General features: G+C 36.2%; 3 protein-coding genes across 4 annotated transcripts; 2 read left to right on the top strand and 1 right to left on the bottom strand.

The window, feature by feature from the left end:
• Nucleotides 1-1,885: 1,885 nt before the first annotated feature.
• LOC112754301 (ABC transporter B family member 13) lies at nt 1,886-7,834 on the top strand. The gene is made up of 10 exons (XM_025801914.3): nt 1,886-2,487; nt 3,046-3,100; nt 3,214-3,389; nt 3,493-3,693; nt 3,787-4,046; nt 4,139-4,452; nt 4,727-4,950; nt 5,083-5,854; nt 5,939-6,180; nt 6,408-7,834. The coding sequence occupies exons 1-10, from the start codon at nt 2,191-2,193 to the stop codon at nt 7,626-7,628; spliced, it is 3,762 nt and encodes a 1,253-aa protein (XP_025657699.1). The 5' UTR covers nt 1,886-2,190; the 3' UTR covers nt 7,629-7,834.
• Nucleotides 7,835-8,077: 243 nt separating this feature from the next.
• On the bottom strand, nt 8,078-13,816 carry LOC112754302 (vacuolar protein sorting-associated protein 35B). 2 transcript variants are annotated; one of them, XM_025801915.3, is made up of 22 exons: nt 13,604-13,816; nt 13,430-13,526; nt 13,204-13,327; nt 12,926-13,117; nt 12,549-12,636; nt 12,290-12,346; nt 12,099-12,188; nt 11,879-12,001; nt 11,579-11,653; nt 11,452-11,511; nt 11,223-11,339; nt 10,883-11,119; nt 10,719-10,784; nt 10,422-10,511; nt 10,239-10,328; nt 9,969-10,058; nt 9,831-9,899; nt 9,542-9,622; nt 9,351-9,458; nt 9,036-9,139; nt 8,609-8,722; nt 8,078-8,524 (listed from the first exon to the last, which is right to left on the bottom strand). In XM_025801915.3, exons 1-22 carry the CDS (start codon nt 13,697-13,699, stop codon nt 8,314-8,316), a joined length of 2,379 nt encoding a protein of 792 aa, XP_025657700.1. In that variant the 5' UTR covers nt 13,700-13,816; the 3' UTR covers nt 8,078-8,313. The 2 variants fall into 2 exon arrangements, with proteins under 2 accessions (XP_025657700.1, XP_072075283.1); XM_072219182.1 differs by having other exon boundaries at nt 12,290-12,425; nt 13,604-13,687.
• Nucleotides 13,817-13,842: 26 nt separating this feature from the next.
• Nucleotides 13,843-19,312, top strand: LOC112754303 (protein FREE1). Its single transcript, XM_025801916.3, has 10 exons — nt 13,843-15,100; nt 15,995-16,081; nt 16,179-16,310; nt 16,532-16,663; nt 17,081-17,146; nt 17,231-17,341; nt 18,301-18,390; nt 18,553-18,583; nt 18,764-18,834; nt 18,938-19,312. The coding sequence occupies exons 1-10, from the start codon at nt 14,147-14,149 to the stop codon at nt 19,013-19,015; spliced, it is 1,752 nt and encodes a 583-aa protein (XP_025657701.1). The 5' UTR covers nt 13,843-14,146; the 3' UTR covers nt 19,016-19,312.
• Nucleotides 19,313-20,842: the final 1,530 nt, after the last annotated feature.

The raw sequence follows: 20,842 nt of genomic DNA, 5'->3' as shown, positions 1-20,842 counted from the left end.
GGTCAATTGCAATGTATTTATTATTGTTATATCTAATTTTTTCTTCTACTGAATTCTAGCTTAATTGAATACGATTCAATCTTTCGAATTTAGAAAAAGTTTGACTTGGGATCTATAAACACTGTTGGGCAATTGATTCTTGACAGTTGTTAAGGCCTTCAAGCATCTCCAAACTACTCTCCATTTTATAGGAGCTAGAAAAAAAGACTTTTATATATATATATATATATATATATATATATATATATATATATATATATAATAAAGGAATGCATGGTGGAAATAAATTAATTATCTTAACTTCGGGACATTAATACATATTTTAAGAAGTAAGACAACAGATAAATATATATATAAATAAATAATAAACTAACAATAAAAGTTTACATATTTTAAGACCCTTGTTACAACTATTTATCTTTTATTTCATATTGTAGATACTCGTTATGCCTCTAAATTAAGTTAATGTACATTTCTTTATTCTTAAACAAGATGCAAAGTTCTATATATTTCATGAATCACGTGTCTTATTCAGTAGGGACAATAGATATAACATGTCAATGTGTATGAGACAAACACACACTCTTGTAGTTTGCTGTGAATAAAACTACAATTTACGTTTAGAGAGAAAAGACATGTTATTAATTCTCTTACACAATGTTTCAGAATTCCTATTATATAATTTAATTTGATGCAGAAGAATCGCCATCGTTGGTAAGGTTGTTAGCCATTGCCCATACTAATAATATAATAAGGCTCATCATCTCATAATGCAATTAATACAAAGTGACCTAAGCAATAAATCATAGGTGAATTATTATTATGAATATTGTAGTAAGGAAGGAAGTTTGTATGGGCAATTCAACTCACAAGTCACACTCTTTGAACCACAAATTCGGCATTGGGGTTGTTGGCTCTTAATGACTCGTATATATATGAGGTTTTCATTTCTTAATGCTTTCATAACCGATAACTTGCTTAGCTTCCTCCCATTTCTACTCACTATTTCTATCTTCCGAAATGTTTGGTAAACAAAGAAAATCAGCCAAAAACAGCTATAAATTGCCTTATTTAGCATTCATTAATTGTTGCGATAATTAATCAATGCTAAATAAGGTAAGTTCTAACTGTTTTTTTGTCTTCCTAGCATTACCGTGCTATCTTATTATCCCACAGAGAGAGGGATGGATTCATTAGAACATTATTATTTGTATCTTTATCAGGGTTTATAAAAATATTTAATTATTCTACTATGATATGCTAAATTATTCTTATAGTAAATTATATTATTTTACTAAAAAATATATAAAATAATACAAAAATAATATATATAAAAATATACAAATATATAATAATTAATTTTTTATATTCATAAATACTTTTGTTTATTGAATGAGTTTTGCTCATATAAAACCAAAAAATACTTGATAAAACTTCAAATTAACTACTTTTAAGCCCTTGTAGAAAATATATAATTTCTTTTTTTTTTTGGACGGAATATAATTTCTTAATCAATTAAAGCATCAAACTATAACTATGTATATATTGTATTGTTGTTATAAATAAATCATGTAAATACTGTGTTTAGAATCATGATATATAACTAAAAAACAACTATTAGATCAAGCACTTATATATAGAATAGATATATTGTAATATAAAATAATACATGTATTTATCTACAACAAATATACTACGTAATTATTTTGGTGATTGATTTTTTTTTGCATGCTGTATTTTTCTTAAGTAAATAATCCTTAAGAAGATTTTACCTTAATAACAAAACAGCGAAACTAAATAAACCTTGTTTGTGTGCCTTTAATAAAAACAGCTACTTAACTTTGATGTATGTATATAAATAGTTAATTTAATAATTAACATAAAAGCTTCTAAACAGAGTCCTTAATGTATAAGTTTTGAATTTAATGAGACACTTTTGTACAAGCATATTGAACAAATATTTCATTAAATGGAATAATAATGCAAAAATACTTGTATGAAAATAGTTACTATCTTCCAAAATGATTGATTATATAGCCGATTTGTTAGTTGGCAATGCAGAATGGATGGTTGGTTGAGCTTTGATCTTACTTTATATTTATTGGCGGGAATGGACTAACTCAACCACACCCCACGAGTTTTCCATTTAGATCTTGGCTAACACACTTTTTTTTCCTTCAAAATCCAACAATGGAAGAACTGGAGCTTGCTTCTTCAGGTTCTCGTTTGGAAAAAGGACAAACAACATCATCTTTTAAGATGGATCAACAAAAAGATTCAAAATCAAACCAAATGGAGAGTGTTTCCTTCTTTGGCTTGTTTGCTGCAGCTGATTCAGTTGACTATGTGTTAATGTTCCTAGGAAGTGTTGGTGCTTGTGTTCATGGTGCTGCTCTGCCTCTCTTCTTTGTTTTGTTTGGTCGCATGATTGATTCTTTGGGACATCTTAATAGGGATCCTCACAAATTGTCATCACGGGTTTCTGAGGTACAATACATACACTTCTGTTTTTTTAGAGAAGAATTAAAAAGAATGAGACTAAGTGGGACTTAGAATATAGAGAGAAGATTTAAGTGAACTTCACTAACTTTTACAAATGATACCATTCAACTATATATTTATAATCCTAACTAGTATTATAACATTGCACTTAGGATTCATTTTATCGTGTGTTTAATTATATTCAAACTCAGAGAGTGAGTAACAGATGCAACTCTTTATACTATACATGGTTTTAAGGAAATAAATTAATGTTTTAAGTAGTGATAGCAACTAAACCCAAAATTTTATTATGGATTATGGATGAGCTCCTTAAATTTTCACCCTCAGTTTTAATTTTATCTCCAACCAAACGCACACTTGATAGTATCAAGAAACTTTCTGTTGAAAACAAATTTGAACTCAAAATAAGCTAATCTCAACACACACCAGTTCTTGTTATTCTGTCTGGCTATAAACTGTATATATAGATTTTGGTTGTGTAGACCTTCTAAATGCTTATATATGTAATCCTGTATATTAATGCTAATTCATTCTCCATTGCAGCATGCTTTGTACTTGGTATATCTTGGACTTCTTGTTATGGTATCAGCTTGGATGGGTACATTACATACATCTTTCCACCTGAACTTTCTTTCTTTCTTTCCAAGTAATAGACTTGTTTCCAAGATTCACAGCATATCATGATGATGACAACAAATTACTGTTCTTCAGGTGTTGCATTCTGGATGCAAACCGGTGAGAGGCAAACGGCTCGGTTGCGCTTAAATTACTTGAGGTCAGTGCTAAAGAAGGACATTAATTTCTTTGACAATGAAGCCAGAGATGCTAATATCATTTTCCACATCTCAAGTGATGCAATTTTGGTACAAGATGCAATAGGCGACAAGGTAACATGTTCATTTTGAAATGTTTAGAACTAAAATGAATAATGCTTAAAACAAGTCAAGGATTTTTATTTGATTGTTCCTATTTATGTTGAACTGAATGCAGACAGGCCATGCCATACGTTACCTATCTCAATTCATTGTTGGATTTGGCATTGGATTCACATCAGTGTGGCAGCTCACACTACTCACCTTGGCTGTTGTTCCATTGATAGCTGTAGCAGGAGGAGCTTATACAATTATTATGTCTACTCTCTCAGAAAAGGGTGAAGCAGCATATGCTGAAGCTGGCAAGGTGGCAGAAGAGGTAGTAAAAGATATGAAGCACAGATACACCAACAAAGCAACATGTTCATGTGTTACATAATCTATCTGAGATTTTCTTGTTTGCATGGAACAGGCAATATCTCAAGTGCGCACCGTTTACTCATTTGTAGGAGAAGAGAAAGCAGTTGGCACATACTCTAAGTCACTTGACAAAGCTCTTAAGATGGGGAAGAAGAGTGGTTTTGCAAAAGGAATTGGTGTTGGTTTTACGTATGGCCTATTGTTTTGTGCTTGGGCATTGCTTCTATGGTATTCTAGCATACTTGTGAGGCATCACAAGACAAATGGAGGGAAAGCATTTACAACTATCATCAATGTCATCTTTAGTGGATTGTAAGTCCTATGATTCAAAATGATAATCATAACTTATATAAGATGTATTATGGATTACAAAGTTGACTCTTTCTTTCTTTCTTTCTTTCAAGTGCGCTTGGCCAAGCTGCTCCAAGCCTTGGTTCCATTGCTAAAGGGCGTGCTGCCGCAGCGAATATCATGAACATGATTGCGTCTGCTTCGGACGTGGCAAAAAGGTTGGATGACGGCACTGTTCTGCAACAAGTGGAAGGGAAAATTGAATTCTCTGAGGTCTGCTTTGCTTACCCTTCAAGGTCCAATATGGTCTTTGAAAATTTGAGCTTCTTAGTCAGTGCTGGGAAGACTATAGCAGTTGTTGGTCCTAGTGGTTCAGGAAAGAGCACAATCATTTCCATGATTCAACGATTTTATGATCCTACTTCAGGTAATTGATACTACTATATCGGGTGAGGGTGTAAAATTATGATCAAACTGAGTAAAATCATACCTAAGACTCATCTTTGAATTTTTCACCTCTATTTTTACCAAAGTCACACCTGCGTTTAAATACTATCTCAATTCTGAGGACAAAAAATACAAAAACATTAAGATGCATAAACCTGACATATATCACACTTGATTGAAATAGTTCACAGACAGTTGTTTTATATAGAGTTGTGCATTTAGGAGGAGAGGTTAATGCATTAATTTTCACTTAGGTAAGATCCTGTTGGATGGATATGACTTAAAGAATCTTCAATTGAAATGGTTGAGAGAACAGATGGGACTGGTAAGTCAAGAACCAGCACTATTTGCCACAACAATAGCTGGCAACATTTTATTTGGAAAAGAAGGTGCTGACATGGATCAGATCATACAAGCTGCCAAGGCTGCAAATGCTCATTCCTTCATTGAAGGATTACCTGATGGTTATAATACTCAGGTGTGTTCACCGCACAATTAATTAAGACTACACTTCAGTTCCTCAAGATTAACTAAAGTGTAGATCTAAAACACTTTGATATCAGAAAATACGTATTCAAATTTGAAGCCTGATAATTTGTTTCTAACGCAGGTTGGAGAAGGTGGCACCCAACTTTCTGGAGGACAGAAGCAGAGAATTGCTATAGCTAGAGCAGTTCTCAGAAACCCAAAAATATTGCTTTTAGATGAAGCCACCAGTGCTTTAGATGCTGAATCAGAACTCATAGTGCAGCAGGCATTGGAAAAAATAATGTCAAACCGGACAACAATAATTGTTGCGCATAGATTATCTACCATACGCGATGTAGATACAATTATTGTGTTGAAGAATGGTCAAGTTGCTGAGAGTGGTACTCATTCAGAACTGATGCTGAAAAATGGGGATTATGTGAGTCTGGTGAGCATCCAGGAATCACAGAATTTCACACACTCTAGCTCAATATCACGCTCTGGAAGTTCAAGGAACTCCAGCTTTAGAGAACCTTTTGACAGTAGGAACTATCAAGATGTGAACACAGAAAGAGAGCTTCAGTCAAGTGATCAAGGCATGCCATTGAATGCGGCTTCTGTTCCGTCCATTTTGGACTTACTGAGACTGAATGCTCCAGAGTGGCCTTATGCAGCACTTGGTTCCATTGGTGCCATTCTGGCTGGAATGGAGGCTCCTCTCTTTGCCCTTGGAATCACACATATTCTGACTGTATTTTACTCTGGTTCTAAAATCAAGCAAGAAGTTGATCGGATAGCGATAGCATTTGTCGGATTGGCTGTTATAACTATACCTATTTACCTATTGCAACATTACTTTTATACTCTGATGGGAGAGCGCCTCACCGCCCGTGTGCGCTTATTAATGTTCTCAGGTACACTCCTACAGCTACAACAGAATTACTATTGTTACCTTTTTGGCCTGTTCTTGATAAATTTTCATATGATTTGAATTGTAGCTATCCTTACAAATGAGATCGCATGGTTCGACATGGATGAGAACAACACTGGTTCAATAACAGCCATGCTAGCTGCAGATGCAACATTAGTAAGAAGTGCTCTAGCTGACAGAATCTCTACCATTGTGCAAAATGTAGCTCTCACCGCAACAGCATTTGCCATTGCCTTCACACTCAGTTGGAAACTCACTTGTGTGGTTGTAGCATGCCTCCCCCTACTCATAGGGGCTTCTATCACAGAGGTTAATCTCATAAACCACTTCACTAATCTGCTTCTTCTTGCACCATGCTTAATGATTACTCATTTACTTTTTCTTTTTTTTGAAACTTGGTCTTATTTAGTAATTAACACCAGCTTGAAGCTTAAAAACTAAAACGTACTCATTTACTACTTCTATTTTAGTTTTAACTACTTTAGCTTGATTCACGTGCTAAATAGTAAATACCTTGACTTTCAACCTATATGCAGCAACTGTTTCTCAAGGGATTTGGAGGAGACTATAGTCATGCATACTCTAGAGCAATTTCTTTGGCAAGGGAAGCTATTGCCAACATACTTACCGTGGCTGCTTTTGGAGCAGAAGATCGTATCTCAATTCAGTTTTCCTGTGAGTTGAACAAGCCCAACAAGCAAGCACTTTTAAGAGGCCACATATCAGGTATCGGCTATGGTGTTACACAGCTGTTTGCTTTCTGTTCCTATGCGCTTGGACTTTGGTATGCATCCCTTTTAATCAAGCAGAAGGACTCAAATTTCGGAGATGTCATGAAATCTTTCATGATCTTGATCATCACTGCTCTGGCAATAGCAGAAACACTAGCTCTTACCCCAGACATCGTGAAGGGATCGCAAGCGTTAGGATCAGTTTTCAGCATTCTCCAAAGGAAAACAGCAATAAGCCCCGACAACCCCAACTCCAAGATGGTAACGGATATCAAAGGAGATATAGAGTTTAGAAATGTGTGCTTCAACTATCCAATGAGACCTGATATCCCCATATTTCAGAACTTAAATCTCAAAGTCTCCGCAGGAAAGAGTCTTGCAGTAGTAGGACAAAGTGGTTCGGGGAAGAGTACTGTGATTTCTCTGGTAATGAGATTTTATGACCCCATTTCTGGGTCTGTTCTAATCGATGAATCCGATATCAGAAGCCTAAACTTGAGATCCTTAAGGCTGAGAATAGGATTGGTTCAGCAAGAGCCAGCTTTGTTTTCGACTACACTTTACGAAAACATCAAGTATGGAACTGAGGAGGCATCAGAGATAGAGGTAATGAAAGCAGCAAGAGCAGCTAATGCTCATGAATTCATTAGTAGAATGCCAGATGGGTACAGAACTCAAGTTGGTGAAAGAGGGGTGCAGTTATCAGGAGGACAGAAACAAAGAGTGGCTATTGCTAGAGCTATTCTGAAGAATCCATCCATTCTTCTATTGGATGAGGCGACAAGTGCGCTTGACACGGTGTCAGAGAGGCTTGTCCAAGAGGCTCTTGATAAACTTATGGAAGGAAGAACTACAATTTTGGTAGCTCACAGGTTGTCAACTGTTAGAGATGCAAACAACATTGCAGTGCTACAAAATGGGAGGGTTGCTGAAATGGGGAGCCATCAGAGGCTGATTTCAAAACCAGGAAGCATCTACAAGCAATTGGTTAGTCTACAGCAAGAGAAGCATGGCCAAGGCCATTAATGGATTCATTTATATCTTTTACGTAAATATATATTGATATCTTCAATTCAAAGTATAGTGTGACTGCAGTATGTAACTTAAATTGAGGCATGGGATATATGTGATTGCCGAGCATGCCTAAGGAAAAAAATCAAACAATGAAACTGTTGATTGATACACACGAAGTTTAAGATAAAATTCAATGCTTATGATTGGTTTCTGCTGCAGAATAGTGTTTCAATTTCTGTATTATATTTAATCATCAAAGAACCTTAAGACATATCAGCTCACCAATAGCACGCATTCTTTACCTTTTAGGTGCACAAACGGCATGATTCCAAAGAATTGAGCATACACTGTTAAATTGATCCTTGATATCTAAACGTTCACTCTTTCATTTTAGTATATTTTATTTTGCCAATTCTTTCCACAACTGATAATATGAACTTTGAAGGAACGGAAAACCCTCATAACTGGAAACTTTTTGGATCATATGGCTTTAGCGGACATTAAACTACAAATGCCAATTTTGCTTTAGAATGGCAATGACGACACTACTGCGAACAAATTTAATGCACAAGTGATGAAACAAATGGCCATCACTACACCACTGCGAACAAATTTAATGATGAAACACTGTTAAAGCTACATGCTTGGTTTGTTGGCATTACTTACACAATATGTGCATCTTGAAAAACCAAGGGATTCAGACCTTGATAGATTCATATTTCTCACCCAGTATACCACCTTTCTGCTTTTGGAATTGTATGTACCGCAATGTGCTTGTAAAGAAGGGATCCGAAGTTGGAAGAGCAGATGTAGAATCACCTTGTATCTCGGTTGTGATTAATTCTATCAGCCCCTGAATCGTTGCACTTGTGATTTGTGGGTTTCCTTTCTCAAAATAGTATATGTACCTGGAACAAATTGATCAGTGGGTAAGTAGCCATGAAATAGAATGCTAACTAAGCTTCCTAGTTTTTATAGCACAGGTGACCAACTTGTTTAGTATTTCAACAAATAGCGTTACTGGACCACTGCTACCCCTTGCTACATTGGCCATTTGCTGCGCAGCATTTGCGATCCTCAATGCACGCTTAAGGCAAAGCAATACCCTGCAGTCAAGCAATCAAGCAACACCCGCACCCAAGCAGAAAAAAATAATGAAAGATGTCAATTTGAAGACTATTCATCATAAGTTTTCTGCCCGAGAAATAAAATTCCCAATTCTAAAAGCTTGCACAAATTATAGAGGCATAATCAGACAAGTTACTTAGAAAGACAAATACTTCTTCAACTCTGATGATATATTGAAAACAAGACATAATCACATAATTACTTCAGGAAACACACGTATGCAAAGGGAATGATACGAAGAAACAAACAAAGCTCGAGCCACTTAAACTCGGTAAGCCTTTCATAGCATACCTCTCTCCATCTTTAATACCATCTTGATCATCGACCCAGAAGAGATGTGAGCACGCATAAACTGCTCGGCACTGATCAGGTTTCTTCAAAAGCTTTGCCGAATACTGCAGAAAGAACAGCATTTCTAGTTTTAGCATAAATGCAATAATAAACTGAATAACAGTTGCGACAACCCATTTGTCAAGTGACCACACTCTGAGCACATGTTTTCTTTTTCTTTTTTTTTTTTTGTGTGTGTGTGTGTCTATATATATATATATATAACCTTGGTGGATAGAAAGAAGAAAAATGAAAAACAAGTCAAAAGGAACATACCCCTGTGGCCTTATGAGTTAACGTATCCCTGTTCTCGACTCCAAAGACGTTCATCCTCTGAAGTGTCCCAATAATAAGATGTATTGCAGTTACCTGGGCTTTAGAGTCCTGACAAGTACTTAGAAATAGATTAGTAATTTTCTTGATGAAATCAAGAAAATCGTAAAATGGATTGTCTTACTAAAACTTACCGCAATTTCTTCTTCATATAACACAAATGCTTCGGTGAAAAACTCATATGCAACAGGCTCAAGGTCACAGTCATTAGCAGCCTGATGGTCACAAAACAAATGGAAGAGGCAAAACATTTAGCCACTGAAACAGTTGGGCAAAATGAGAGACTTGTCATAATTAGCATAGAGAGTAAATATTGATGTTAGGAAAAATTTAGTAGCAAAGAGATTATAAGTCATGTCCTATACAGCCCATAAAAATCATTTCCCACACAGACTAAAGAGCTAACCCATTAATCAAGCCTACCTCAGCACATTGCAGGTACAATCTCAAGGCCAGTTCGGGAGATGATACAGAAGAAAGGGCTTCAATGATCTGCAACAAAAGATCTGTTAATTACCCCATCACATATGATTCTACACCAAGATTATACATTTAAAATACCTCATTTAAAAGCTGAAATATCTTTTTTGGTGTCGTTGGAACTTCTTCACCCACAACATCTCCATCTTGTCCTTGTAATTGCCTGACCAACTGCAGAAAAATATGATTCAAATTAGAGAAATAAGACAACTTAACGGAATTACATGGACAACTCAATTCAAAATTTCAAATACTACTCTACCTAACCCCAAAAGAATTCGACACAGAAAGTAAAATAAGTTCTAGAGATCAAACAAAGTGAAAGAACAGTGAATTGAGGAAGAAAGATACCCTAAGTGCAGAAAAAATAAGGGAAGGAACTGTGAAAGGTAAACGCCTTGGTCCTCCTCTCATAATGTGCTTCTTTACACTACATATTATCTGAAGGCCAATGCATCACAAGTTATAGGAATTAGAAAGCACGTAATATAAATACACCAACCAAATGTCATTTGAATTATATATTATTGTAACCTTAAACATTTCCTCTGGATCATTGTTATGAAGCATGTGTATGAGCCGAGCAACAGAATTTTGTTCTTCGCTGAAATCTTCTTCATCAACCTTAAAGGCAAGATGAGAAACAAAAGCACACGAATTACATTGAGCTTGAGCAAATATTATATTTATTTAGAAAAAAAAATTACACATGTAAAACCACCAAGTTTGGCATGCATTTTTTCGTATATAATTCAAATTGAAGAGTTGATTCAGCAAGTTGACAATTGAATCTTTATAGCAAAAGTCGAAAAATTATAGTCTCTCGCACACCTCATCCACAGTTGTGGCATCCAAATCTGTAATAAGCCCTTTTATTAATTCAAATAAAACTTCAACCTACAAAAGCAAAAGCAAGAGTAAAATGAATAATATGTGTTACACAGTCTTACTTAAAGATAAACTCATCATCTTGAGCAAACAGCTGAACAACATACCTTATCAGCAGTAGATATGAGAGTGTTATTCTTCATAATACTTTGGATAATAAGCATAGCCATCACTTTATTTGTTTGGTTATCAAGATGATCCATTACACGCGGATAATTAGAAAGTCTAAGGGCTGTCACAATATCATTGTATTTATCCAGTGGAGCACTTAAAAGTGCAACAACTTGCTTCGTTGCTCTATTATCAAGCTTTGGTTTTCCAGAAAGCTTCTTGACACATGATCCCTGCATAAATTCCAGAAAAGAATCCGTTTATCTAAGATGCAAATCATGACCCTTACAAAACAGGACATTTATAGGTGCTCCGGATGTTTGAAAAGTAATATACCAGCACTTGGTCCACATAATCAAGCCGATCAGGATGAACACGGAGAGTGAATGTCAGAAGAGAGACATGCAAAGATATTGCTCCAACAATAGGTATGTCAGCCTGTGCTTCTATCACCTGCATTATAATTTACAGATATAAAATAGATTGGTATCAGTTTCAACTTCAACAATCATTATGGCCAAGCTTTAATTGAAAATACTTCCAACACTGCACAATAAATACTTACCCTGCCTATTGCTGTGCTTAGTTTGGTAAAAGCTTCCACTTGCAGAAATTCGGGCAGCACCTATGTCAGAAATGATGTCAACAACATATGGAAGCTTAGTAAAATTCCAAAAATGTGTAAAACTTACTTCAGCATTTGAAGCAGCATAATTTGATAACCTGTCCATTAACTGAGATAGTATGGTCTTGATGTCTACTGTTGACTGCAAATGCAATCAAGTCAGTAAAATAGGATAGAGACAAGGTTTGAAGCATTCCAGAAATGTGATCGAAATGCCAATGGAAGACATGGAAAGGAAGAAAAAGAAAATTCCTATTACTCTACATTAGTGACCACCTGACCAGTCATCACAAAGTTCCCTTTTGAAAGAAAAAAACCTCAAGCCCATGAAGGGTCATCAATTTCCAATTTCTACCATGTTACCCACCTGCAGTTGGGGGTAAGCACCAAGAAGTGTCTCAAGAGTCTGCAAGTGGTACTCATCTGGGAAAACTTGGATTATGCACTCCATGAGGTAAAATTGGGCAAGCTCATCTTTACAATTGACAACCTGCTCAATATAATTTAGTCATTAAGCAATATTATAACCTTAAAGGCTTGCAATAAGAGGAAAAATATTTTTAGGAAGAAAAAGTACTTTATTAGACCTGCTCTAAGACACTCGGAAGGACAGTGTCTTTGTACATTTCAAGGTCCACACCCTCTATCTGACTGAGAATGTGAAGATTCTTTCCAACCTAATAATTGGGAAAAAAAAGTGAATTACTACTAAATCTATCAAAATGTATAAAATTTATAACACAATATTTCATCAGGTGATAGCAGATTTTCATATTACAAGATCGCGAAGCTCATTTCTTTCTTTCTCCCTCTTGTCTCTTATCCGACCAGGTCCCTGCAGACCAGAAAGCCCAATTGAAGGCCTAAGCTCAGGATCGCCAAAGATTAAGCATGATTCAGTAGCACCATAACACCTGCATTGCCAGAAATCATGTTCTCATGATTTATTTTTACCTCTATGGCTATGGCATGCAAGTACTGTGGTGCTATGCATCTCATAAGAGTATAATTGATAACAGTAACGAAGTTAAATAAACCTGATGTTGCAATCGAACCCAAAGCTTATTCATTTCCATGAAATTTTGTAGGATAAATTCAACAGCATCCATGACATTGCCCGAATCCCTGCAAGGAAAGAAGCTACTGAGTCGTTTAATTCTTGTTAACCCAAACATGATGCCAAAAATAAAACTTCCAATTTCATAAATTTCAAAGTTAAAACCATAGAGATTTTTACAATCCGGATGTTCAAATATCCAGCAAACTTTTGCAGTAAAAGTAAAAAGAGGCCATTCTTTCACAGAATAATTACTATTCTCGATTAAATTAGAACTACTGAAATCATTAACTGTTGTCGCAACCGAAAAAATATCAAAGAACTATGAATGCATTACCAGCCAATTAATGTGCTTACCCTTCTCCATCATATTCAGAGCCAATATCGGGTAACTTATCCTTGCTGATTTGAGCAAGGTAACTCCTCAAAAACAGGCCGCGAATTGGGTGCTGAACCGCACGACACATTTCCACCAGATCCTTAAGAACATCCTTCACAGGAGCATCCTTACACCTGAGGTACACCGACCCCACTGTGCAAAGGAGATACCTGGCAGCAAAATCAACAACCATTCAAGTTCAAAACATGACATAACATAGCACTGGCTTCATCGGAGAGATGAAGAAAGCACTTACAATCTAGGCAATACATTTCCAGCGTGCTGAACAAGCTCGTAGAGATCAAAAATGGAAACGCCATGCCTGCTCTCGTCTTTGAAGAACAATTCCAACCTCCTAAGCTCGTCGAACGCTCTCATATCTAATTCAACCACACGCACACCATAAATAAATAAAAAAGAAAGCATGATTTGAAAGACTAATTGAGTATGAATAGTTTGTAAGGGCAACAGAGGAATTGTACACAGTTCATAGTATTTGTGAGGGGAGAGCCTCGAAGTTCGAAGCTCGGAAAGCATTAGCGAGGAGTATTTTAAAGCGTCCCTGAGATTGTTGTCGTCCTGCGCGAAAACGCGAATAACAGAATTAGGAATAACGAGAAAAAGAAAAGCGAAGGATCTATGGGTGGAATACTGACGAGGGCGCGGTGCATGAAGAAAGCGTGATGTTGAACGCCGGCGATGCCCTCCGCCAGCCACTTCTCTTCATCGTCGATTCCATCTGCAACAATCATTTTCGGTTTTGGATGATCACTACTCTCAGATCTACCTCGATGATGCGGGTTTCAGACGTTGGAGTTGAATCTCGGGTGAAGCTCATTGACGCCCACCGTGGAGTTTTGTTTTTGTTTTCGTTTTCGCGGAATTACGTGTTCGTTTATTTAATGCAGGGTTATTTTGTCTAATTAAAATGTTATCGAGGTGAAAATAGTCATTTACCATAAAATAAAATCAAATTCTTAAATGATTGGATGAATATATTTTCCTTTTCCATGTTTGTTTAGCATGGAGTGAAGCTTGGCGTTGCGCGTCAACACTATTCCGATCACTCATTATTCCTTCTTCCAAGACAAGACAATAAGGACAAGAGAAGACCATAATCCCAGCCGAGAGCCTGTGAGAGAGTGATTATCATCTTCACCTGCCTCCATCGTCGAAAAGGTACGCACCTCATTTCAGCGATGCAGCAAGGAGATTACACCTCCACTCCATACTATCAATTCCCTCATCTCCCAAATTCCAATCCCAATCCCAACCCTAACCCTAATTCCGATCCACACTCAGCCCCTTACGCATCCGCACCACCCTTCTCCTCCGGTTACGCTCCCTCCGATTACACCTCTTACTACCCTACATATCCCCCAAATCCCGATCCTACCCCTGCCCCACCGCCACCCCCTGTCCCTGCCCCTGCCCCTCCCTCCCCCACTGCTCCTTCCTTCACCAATTTCCCTTCCTTCAATTCTCCATCCTTTGACTCTCACCTCTCGTACCAACAACCACCGCCACATCAGCATCAACCACCACCACAACAGCAACCTTATTATCCACCTTTCGATCAGCATCAAGCGGCTCCATCTCCGATCTACGCTCCTCCTCCACCACCACCACCCTCCGTTACGCCACCGTACTCCGCACCGTATAGCCACGCTGGATCTACGGTCCCTCCAGCTCCCTCCGCATACGATCCACCCTACGATAACAGTCCCGCCAAGTTCGATCACTCTGGCGCTTTCTTTGACGACGGCTACAACAACTTTAACCGTAGTAACCGTTCCGATTCGTATGGTAACCGACACGATGACGGTTTCAGCGGGTTTAACCGTGGTAATCATCGTTCTGATTACCGCGAGGAGGTGTACGGGGATGGCGTGTACGCTTACGAAGGAGGGAAGGTGGAACCGTACGGGTCTCGTGGAACCGCACCAAAATCGTCGACTTGGTCCGGTTTCGATGATTACGGGAGAGCGATCAGTCTTCCAACGGCCGCAAAGGAACCTTCCGGTGGAAGCAAGATTGTGAAGGCAGTGCCGAAGGTGGAGACGCGAGAGGATCCCGGAAGCGGGGTGCAGAAGTTCCGGGTGAAGCTCTTGGCGGAGAGTGGTGGCCAGAGCACCATGGATGTTCTGTGTCAGGTTTGAACTTACTCGTTAGCTGCATTACTCGGCTAATTGATTTCAATTTCTATTTCCGCATGTTTATGGGAGTAATTACAGTAATGTCTATAAAGTTAAGAAGTAGATTTTTATTATTATTATTTTTTTATGATATCTGCTATAATGTAAGAAATCTAGTAGAAATAATCAAGTGTAGATTATCGAAACGGTTGGTTACGGAGTTAATTGTGACTTGTGAGGGTTGAATCTCTGATGAGAATAGTAGGTGTTGGGTTTTTTCCTCTGATTACTGTTTGTTGTAATAATTTATTGAGCTTTATATGGAGCTGGTCTGCGTCTTTACATATAAATAGCCAACAGGTGAAATGTTTTTTGGCCTTTAACCGTTTAACCAGCGTAGGAGTTAGTTAACCGCATTTGTGTGATTAAATTAGTTCGGCACTTGTTTCCCTTTAGATTGGGTTCCCGTTTGAGTTTTCTAAAAATAAACAAATAAAAATAAACCCAACAAACAAACTTGGAAGAGATTTCAGATGACCTGACTTGAACCAGATCAGTCAAGATTTAATGATTTATAGACTTCGGATGATGTTGCTTTATACCTTAGGGTTTAGACACACCAAAGAAAGAAGGGTAATTCAGTTTAGAACATTAGACAGTTTGGTGATACACAAAAGTAATTCTTATACATTTTTCCCCCATACCTCTACATTTATTGTGCTTCTATGAAGATTTTAAGAATCTTTCGAGCTTGTGTAGGAAGTTATTGTCACTTTTTTCTTTGGGTCTTTATCTCGCAATTAGTATATTTTTGCTATTTATCCATTCATAATCATTCCATCTGTTTATGACTTTAGTTGTACTGTGGCTACTGAACTGAATTTGTGATTCTGTCTATGTTTGTTCTTTCAGATTGGTTTGGATGGAATTCGAATGCTGGAACCAAATACTAGTCGAACATTGAGAATATATCCTCTTGAGAACATAACAAGATGTGAGGTGAGCTTGTTCATTCCCTTCATGAAATTTTTACGCTGTCATCAAAATTAATATTTGTATCTGAATTTGTAATATTTTTACTAATTGGACTATGCAGAGGTTTGATTCATCTACCCTTGCATTCTGGTCAAAGAGCCCAGTGGACATTGAGCCACGACGAATCAGATTGCAATCCAATAGTTACACTACCAACACACTTTTGGATACTGTGACTGCTGCCACCATACAGGTATACAGAGAATTTCATCCTTTTGACATGTTCTCTATCGTATCTTCATTTTGTTGACACTATTCCCATTAATTCTCTAAGTTATTTTGAATCTCACATAAAAGATTTCTCCGTTGAAGAGCTTCTGCTCTTTCTTTTTCTCTGGTCCTTGTTTACTTAATCAAGATCGCTGAATTTTTTCCTGAAATTATATGTCATGATCTTTCCTCTTGTTTTTGCAGTACAAGGAAATGGGTGGAAGCAAAAGACCCACAGAATCGTTAAGAACTAATGAACAGCCTGCAGAAAAAAGGAAAGGATTTGGTGATTGGATGAATTTGATTAAACCTCCCAATGAAGAGAAGGATCATTGGGTAAGATGGATACTAGATCCAAATTTAGTTTTCTTGCTCCTTTTTCTTAACACCCTACCCCCCTTTCTCTCTCTCTCTCTCTCTCTCACACACACACACACACACAGCAGTCTCCTAAGGCTTTGTCAGATTTTTCTTCCTTTGAATTATTTTAATTAGTACTAGGATTCAGTGTGTTTTATGCTGGTAGTTGGTTGTGTTTGTTTGCATGAGCTGGTATATTGTCAATTATTGTTGTAACCCATGGTGTTTATTTCTTTCTACCCTTGGGAAAAGATCTTAAGTGTCTAAATAAAACTTAATCACGAAAAATGAATTGGTAAGCTGTGTTAATCTACAGCAGCATTAACAAGGGTCAATTTATTTATTTTCCATTTACTCAACTGGAGTTCTTATGAGGTTCAAATTATGTAATAGGTCCCAGATGAAGCAGTCTCGAAATGTACAGCATGTGGCACTGATTTTGGAGCTTTCAATCGCAGGGTTGATCTCCTCTCCCTTTTCTTTATGTATGCTTTATGTTTCTTGTGCTAGGCTGCTAATGTTGATCATATATGCTTCTAACAGCATCACTGTAGAAATTGTGGAGATATTTTCTGTGATAAATGTACACATGGTAGAATTGCTCTAACTGCTGACGAGAATGCTCAACCAGTACGTGTTTGTGACCGATGCATGGTATGCATAATCTTTGTTGACTTTTCTCTTCATCCCTTCTTCATTAACCAATGCATTGAATGTGTTTACTTTAGTAATTTCCGAATTGCTAATGCAACTAATGGGAGCTTTGTAGAATGGATATGGTTTTCCCCTAATCAGTGATCTTGCTTTACATTTTTTAACTTTTTATTTCTTCATTTGTTAGTTGATTCAGGATATTCAACAGTAGAAAATGTAGAGCCATGTAGTTTGACATTATATATATATATATATATATATCCAATTGTAATTATGGGTCACAACGTTAAACTTCTATTGCATTACCTATGACTTTAGTTTTGCCAATTCATCTTGTTGAACTTTAAAAATTTATTCACTATATTTTTTGCTCCAATTTTTCTATGCCCTAGGTTAGTATAACTTCATTTCTAAATGGTAGGAACTGTTAGGCTTGGAAGAAAGATTAAGCATAATGTTGGTCTTGGAGGAGGATTGATAAATAAAAGTAGTGAATTGCTGAATGGTTAAAGTTCTGGTGCACAGTTTGCGGTGTTGTTTTGCTACTCTTTAAGTTGAGTCAAGTTATTTGCAATTTTACCTTCTGTTTTTTCATGATATTTTAGTGTTTAGGTAGGAAAAAGGGGAAATATAGAATAAATACTCCAATTGGTAGGATATTGGAACGACATGGTGTGTGATAATGTGAATACCTCTTAGCCCACTTGTATAATAAGACCCCTATCCCTAGGCAAGGTCAGCTACATGTCAATGAAGCACCACACACACAATGTTGCTAGCACTAATTAAACTTTAAACAAGGAAATAAATTAGGGAACATGATGAAGTCAAGAATCAAATTCAATTATTGCTTGATAGATAATTGTTTCATTGAAATATTCAAAATAGATTTTGCTGACTTAAAAGCCATGCTTTGTTTGCATTCAAAAGACTTTGGTCTTATAGTCTTTGTTGTTTAGGCAGAAGTGACTCAGAGACTGAGTAATGCTAAAGAAGCAGCAAATAAACCAGTGTTGCAAAGTCATGAGGATCTTGCCAGGAAACTTCAGGTATATAGTAGTGCATGCCGTAATATGTCTTTCTGCTTCGTTTTTTAACTTTTTATTGCCCAATCAAGGTTTAAATTCACGTATCTGATTACTTTGGTTTGTGCACATGGGTTAATGAGCATGAAATACATGTTAATTTGTGTTATTGGTGAATTTTGGTAGGAGGAGCTGGAGAGGAATCGAAAGGCATCAGGTATTGTAATGAGTTCAACTCTTGGAGACTGGTCTTAAAAATTGTTCTTATGGTTTTGATTAGTTAATCAAACGAAGTAGCAGGTTTCAATGAGAATATGTTATATGGGTAGCTTAGTTGGAATTTCTTCCCAAACGGTAAGTTGATGTCTCTGGCTCATTCAAGTGCTCTGGTTCACAGGTTCCAAGTCTGAAGGATCTGGAAGACGGATGAAGGAAGTTGCATGTCCTATTTGCACTGTCCATCTGCAGGTTTGAAATATATTGATTGGTTTTCTTAGGAATCATTCCTCACTTCTCTTGAACATGAATGTTATCGTCTTCATTGGGGACTTAAGATGTGGCACTATTGCAGGTCCAGGTACCCAGCTCAGGTTCAGAGACCATAGAGTGTGGAGTTTGCCAGCACCCATTTCTTGTGAGTGCTCATTGATGAAGGTGTCCATATGTGTCAACTTGTTAACTTGTTTTAAATTCAATTTTTCTTATCAATCTCTTGCAGTCTAATAATTTTATATGGACTTTTATGTTCTGCGGTTTTTGTTTTCGGCGCTTCGAGCTTGGCATGTATATGTATACCTGTATTTTTATCCTCCTTAAAATGCTGCGATTTGCTTGTCCCTTTGTATAAAAAAGATGTAGATGGTGAACATGCATGTATAGCTGTGTCGATGTCTTGCAGCTTAACTGGTTTGAAACTCAATACCAAAAAAAACTGGTTTTGAAACAATGTGGTATCTATGTCAAGTGTTTTTGATATTCGGTATGTTGGATTAGAGTGAAAATGCATTTATCAGTTGAAATAATAATTAGGTCTCTGAAGATTTCGATCTCGCTTTGATCAGTTGGAAAAAAAAGTACCAATTTGGTTCTTTATGGTAGCAAATAGTGGATATATGATATCTTTTTGGCAATTTATCAACTAAAATTTAACAGTGATGTTTATATGTATTGTTAACTATTCTGATGTGTCTATCTATGAAAGATAGTCATGTAGATAATTTTTGGAGTGAAATTTTACCTGTTTTGATAGGATTTGTGATAAATAGAGAATAGTTAATAAAGGATATATGAAAACTCAAAAGATAATAAATGCTTTATTGTTCAAAATTGCATCTTTTTTATGTTCATGTGGTAGCAATAAGACATGCACCACGGTAGATAATGAAATATATGGACAATTTTATTTTATTTCGCACTATTTATTGACAGAAAGACATACATGTTCATCATTTGAACATTTGTTATTATAGAGGATCTATTTAATACTTATTTTTTTTCTTTTCAAGGATTAACTAATCTAAAATCAAAATATTTGAAGATCTAATTATCACTTTAAGATTAATTAACATTCAAAATTAATAGATGATAAAATTAACTATTTTTTCGAGACTTATGATAAAATTAACGGTATATTTTATGAATAAAAATAATCTAACTATATTTTCAAACAAGCGTTTTAAAAATAGTAAAATACTACACCCAAACACAACAGTGTCACCAGATTTTTCCCACAAAGAACCTGGCATTGAATTGTATGAATTTCATTACGTAATTATTCTAATATCACTATCTTCACGATAAGACCCCTTGAAAACGAGTTCTTTTCCCATTAATTTAATGCTTTTGCTCCAAGATTGTCAACGTCATTTAAATTCGGTGAACTGTGTAGTGCTTTTAATATGCTTTATAATATGTAACACTTCAAGCATTATGTTACTTTACAACTTTTTTATATAATTTTTCAAAGAGTAAATGTCTTTTTCGGTTCCTAATCATTTACCTGATGGACTTTCCACCTTCTAAGAAATCTAAAAATCCAAATCGGTCCCTATTTACTTTGATATATGTACGTTCCAGTTTCTATCTACTTTGAGTAAATGTCCTTTCCGGTCCCTAACCAGGGACTAGAACCATATATCAAAGTAGATAGAGATCGGTTTTAGTTTTTATATTTTTTAGGGGGTGAAAAATTTATCGGGCAAATGGTTAGAGATCGGAAAAGATATTTACTCTTTTTCAAGAGATACTCTAAAATAATATTTTTTATTTTATTATTCGTTTTATATTAAATGATTTATTGCTTGGTTGATTCGAAATATTTATAGTAAGTGGTACATCTTTTAAGATATAAGTTTTAGAGTATTTATAAATGTGAAATATTTTTCACTTTTTGAATTGAATTAGATCATTCAATTAAATGTGACTGTTTTCATACCTTAAGATGTGTGAGAGAATTTATATTCTATATATATAGACC

The sequence above is a fragment of the Arachis hypogaea genome, chromosome 16, assembly GCF_003086295.3.
Source record: "Arachis hypogaea cultivar Tifrunner chromosome 16, arahy.Tifrunner.gnm2.J5K5, whole genome shotgun sequence".
NCBI lineage: Eukaryota > Viridiplantae > Streptophyta > Magnoliopsida > Fabales > Fabaceae > Arachis > Arachis hypogaea.
Note: the sequence above shows the minus strand (reverse complement) of the source record. Positions and strands in the feature narration are given on the sequence as shown.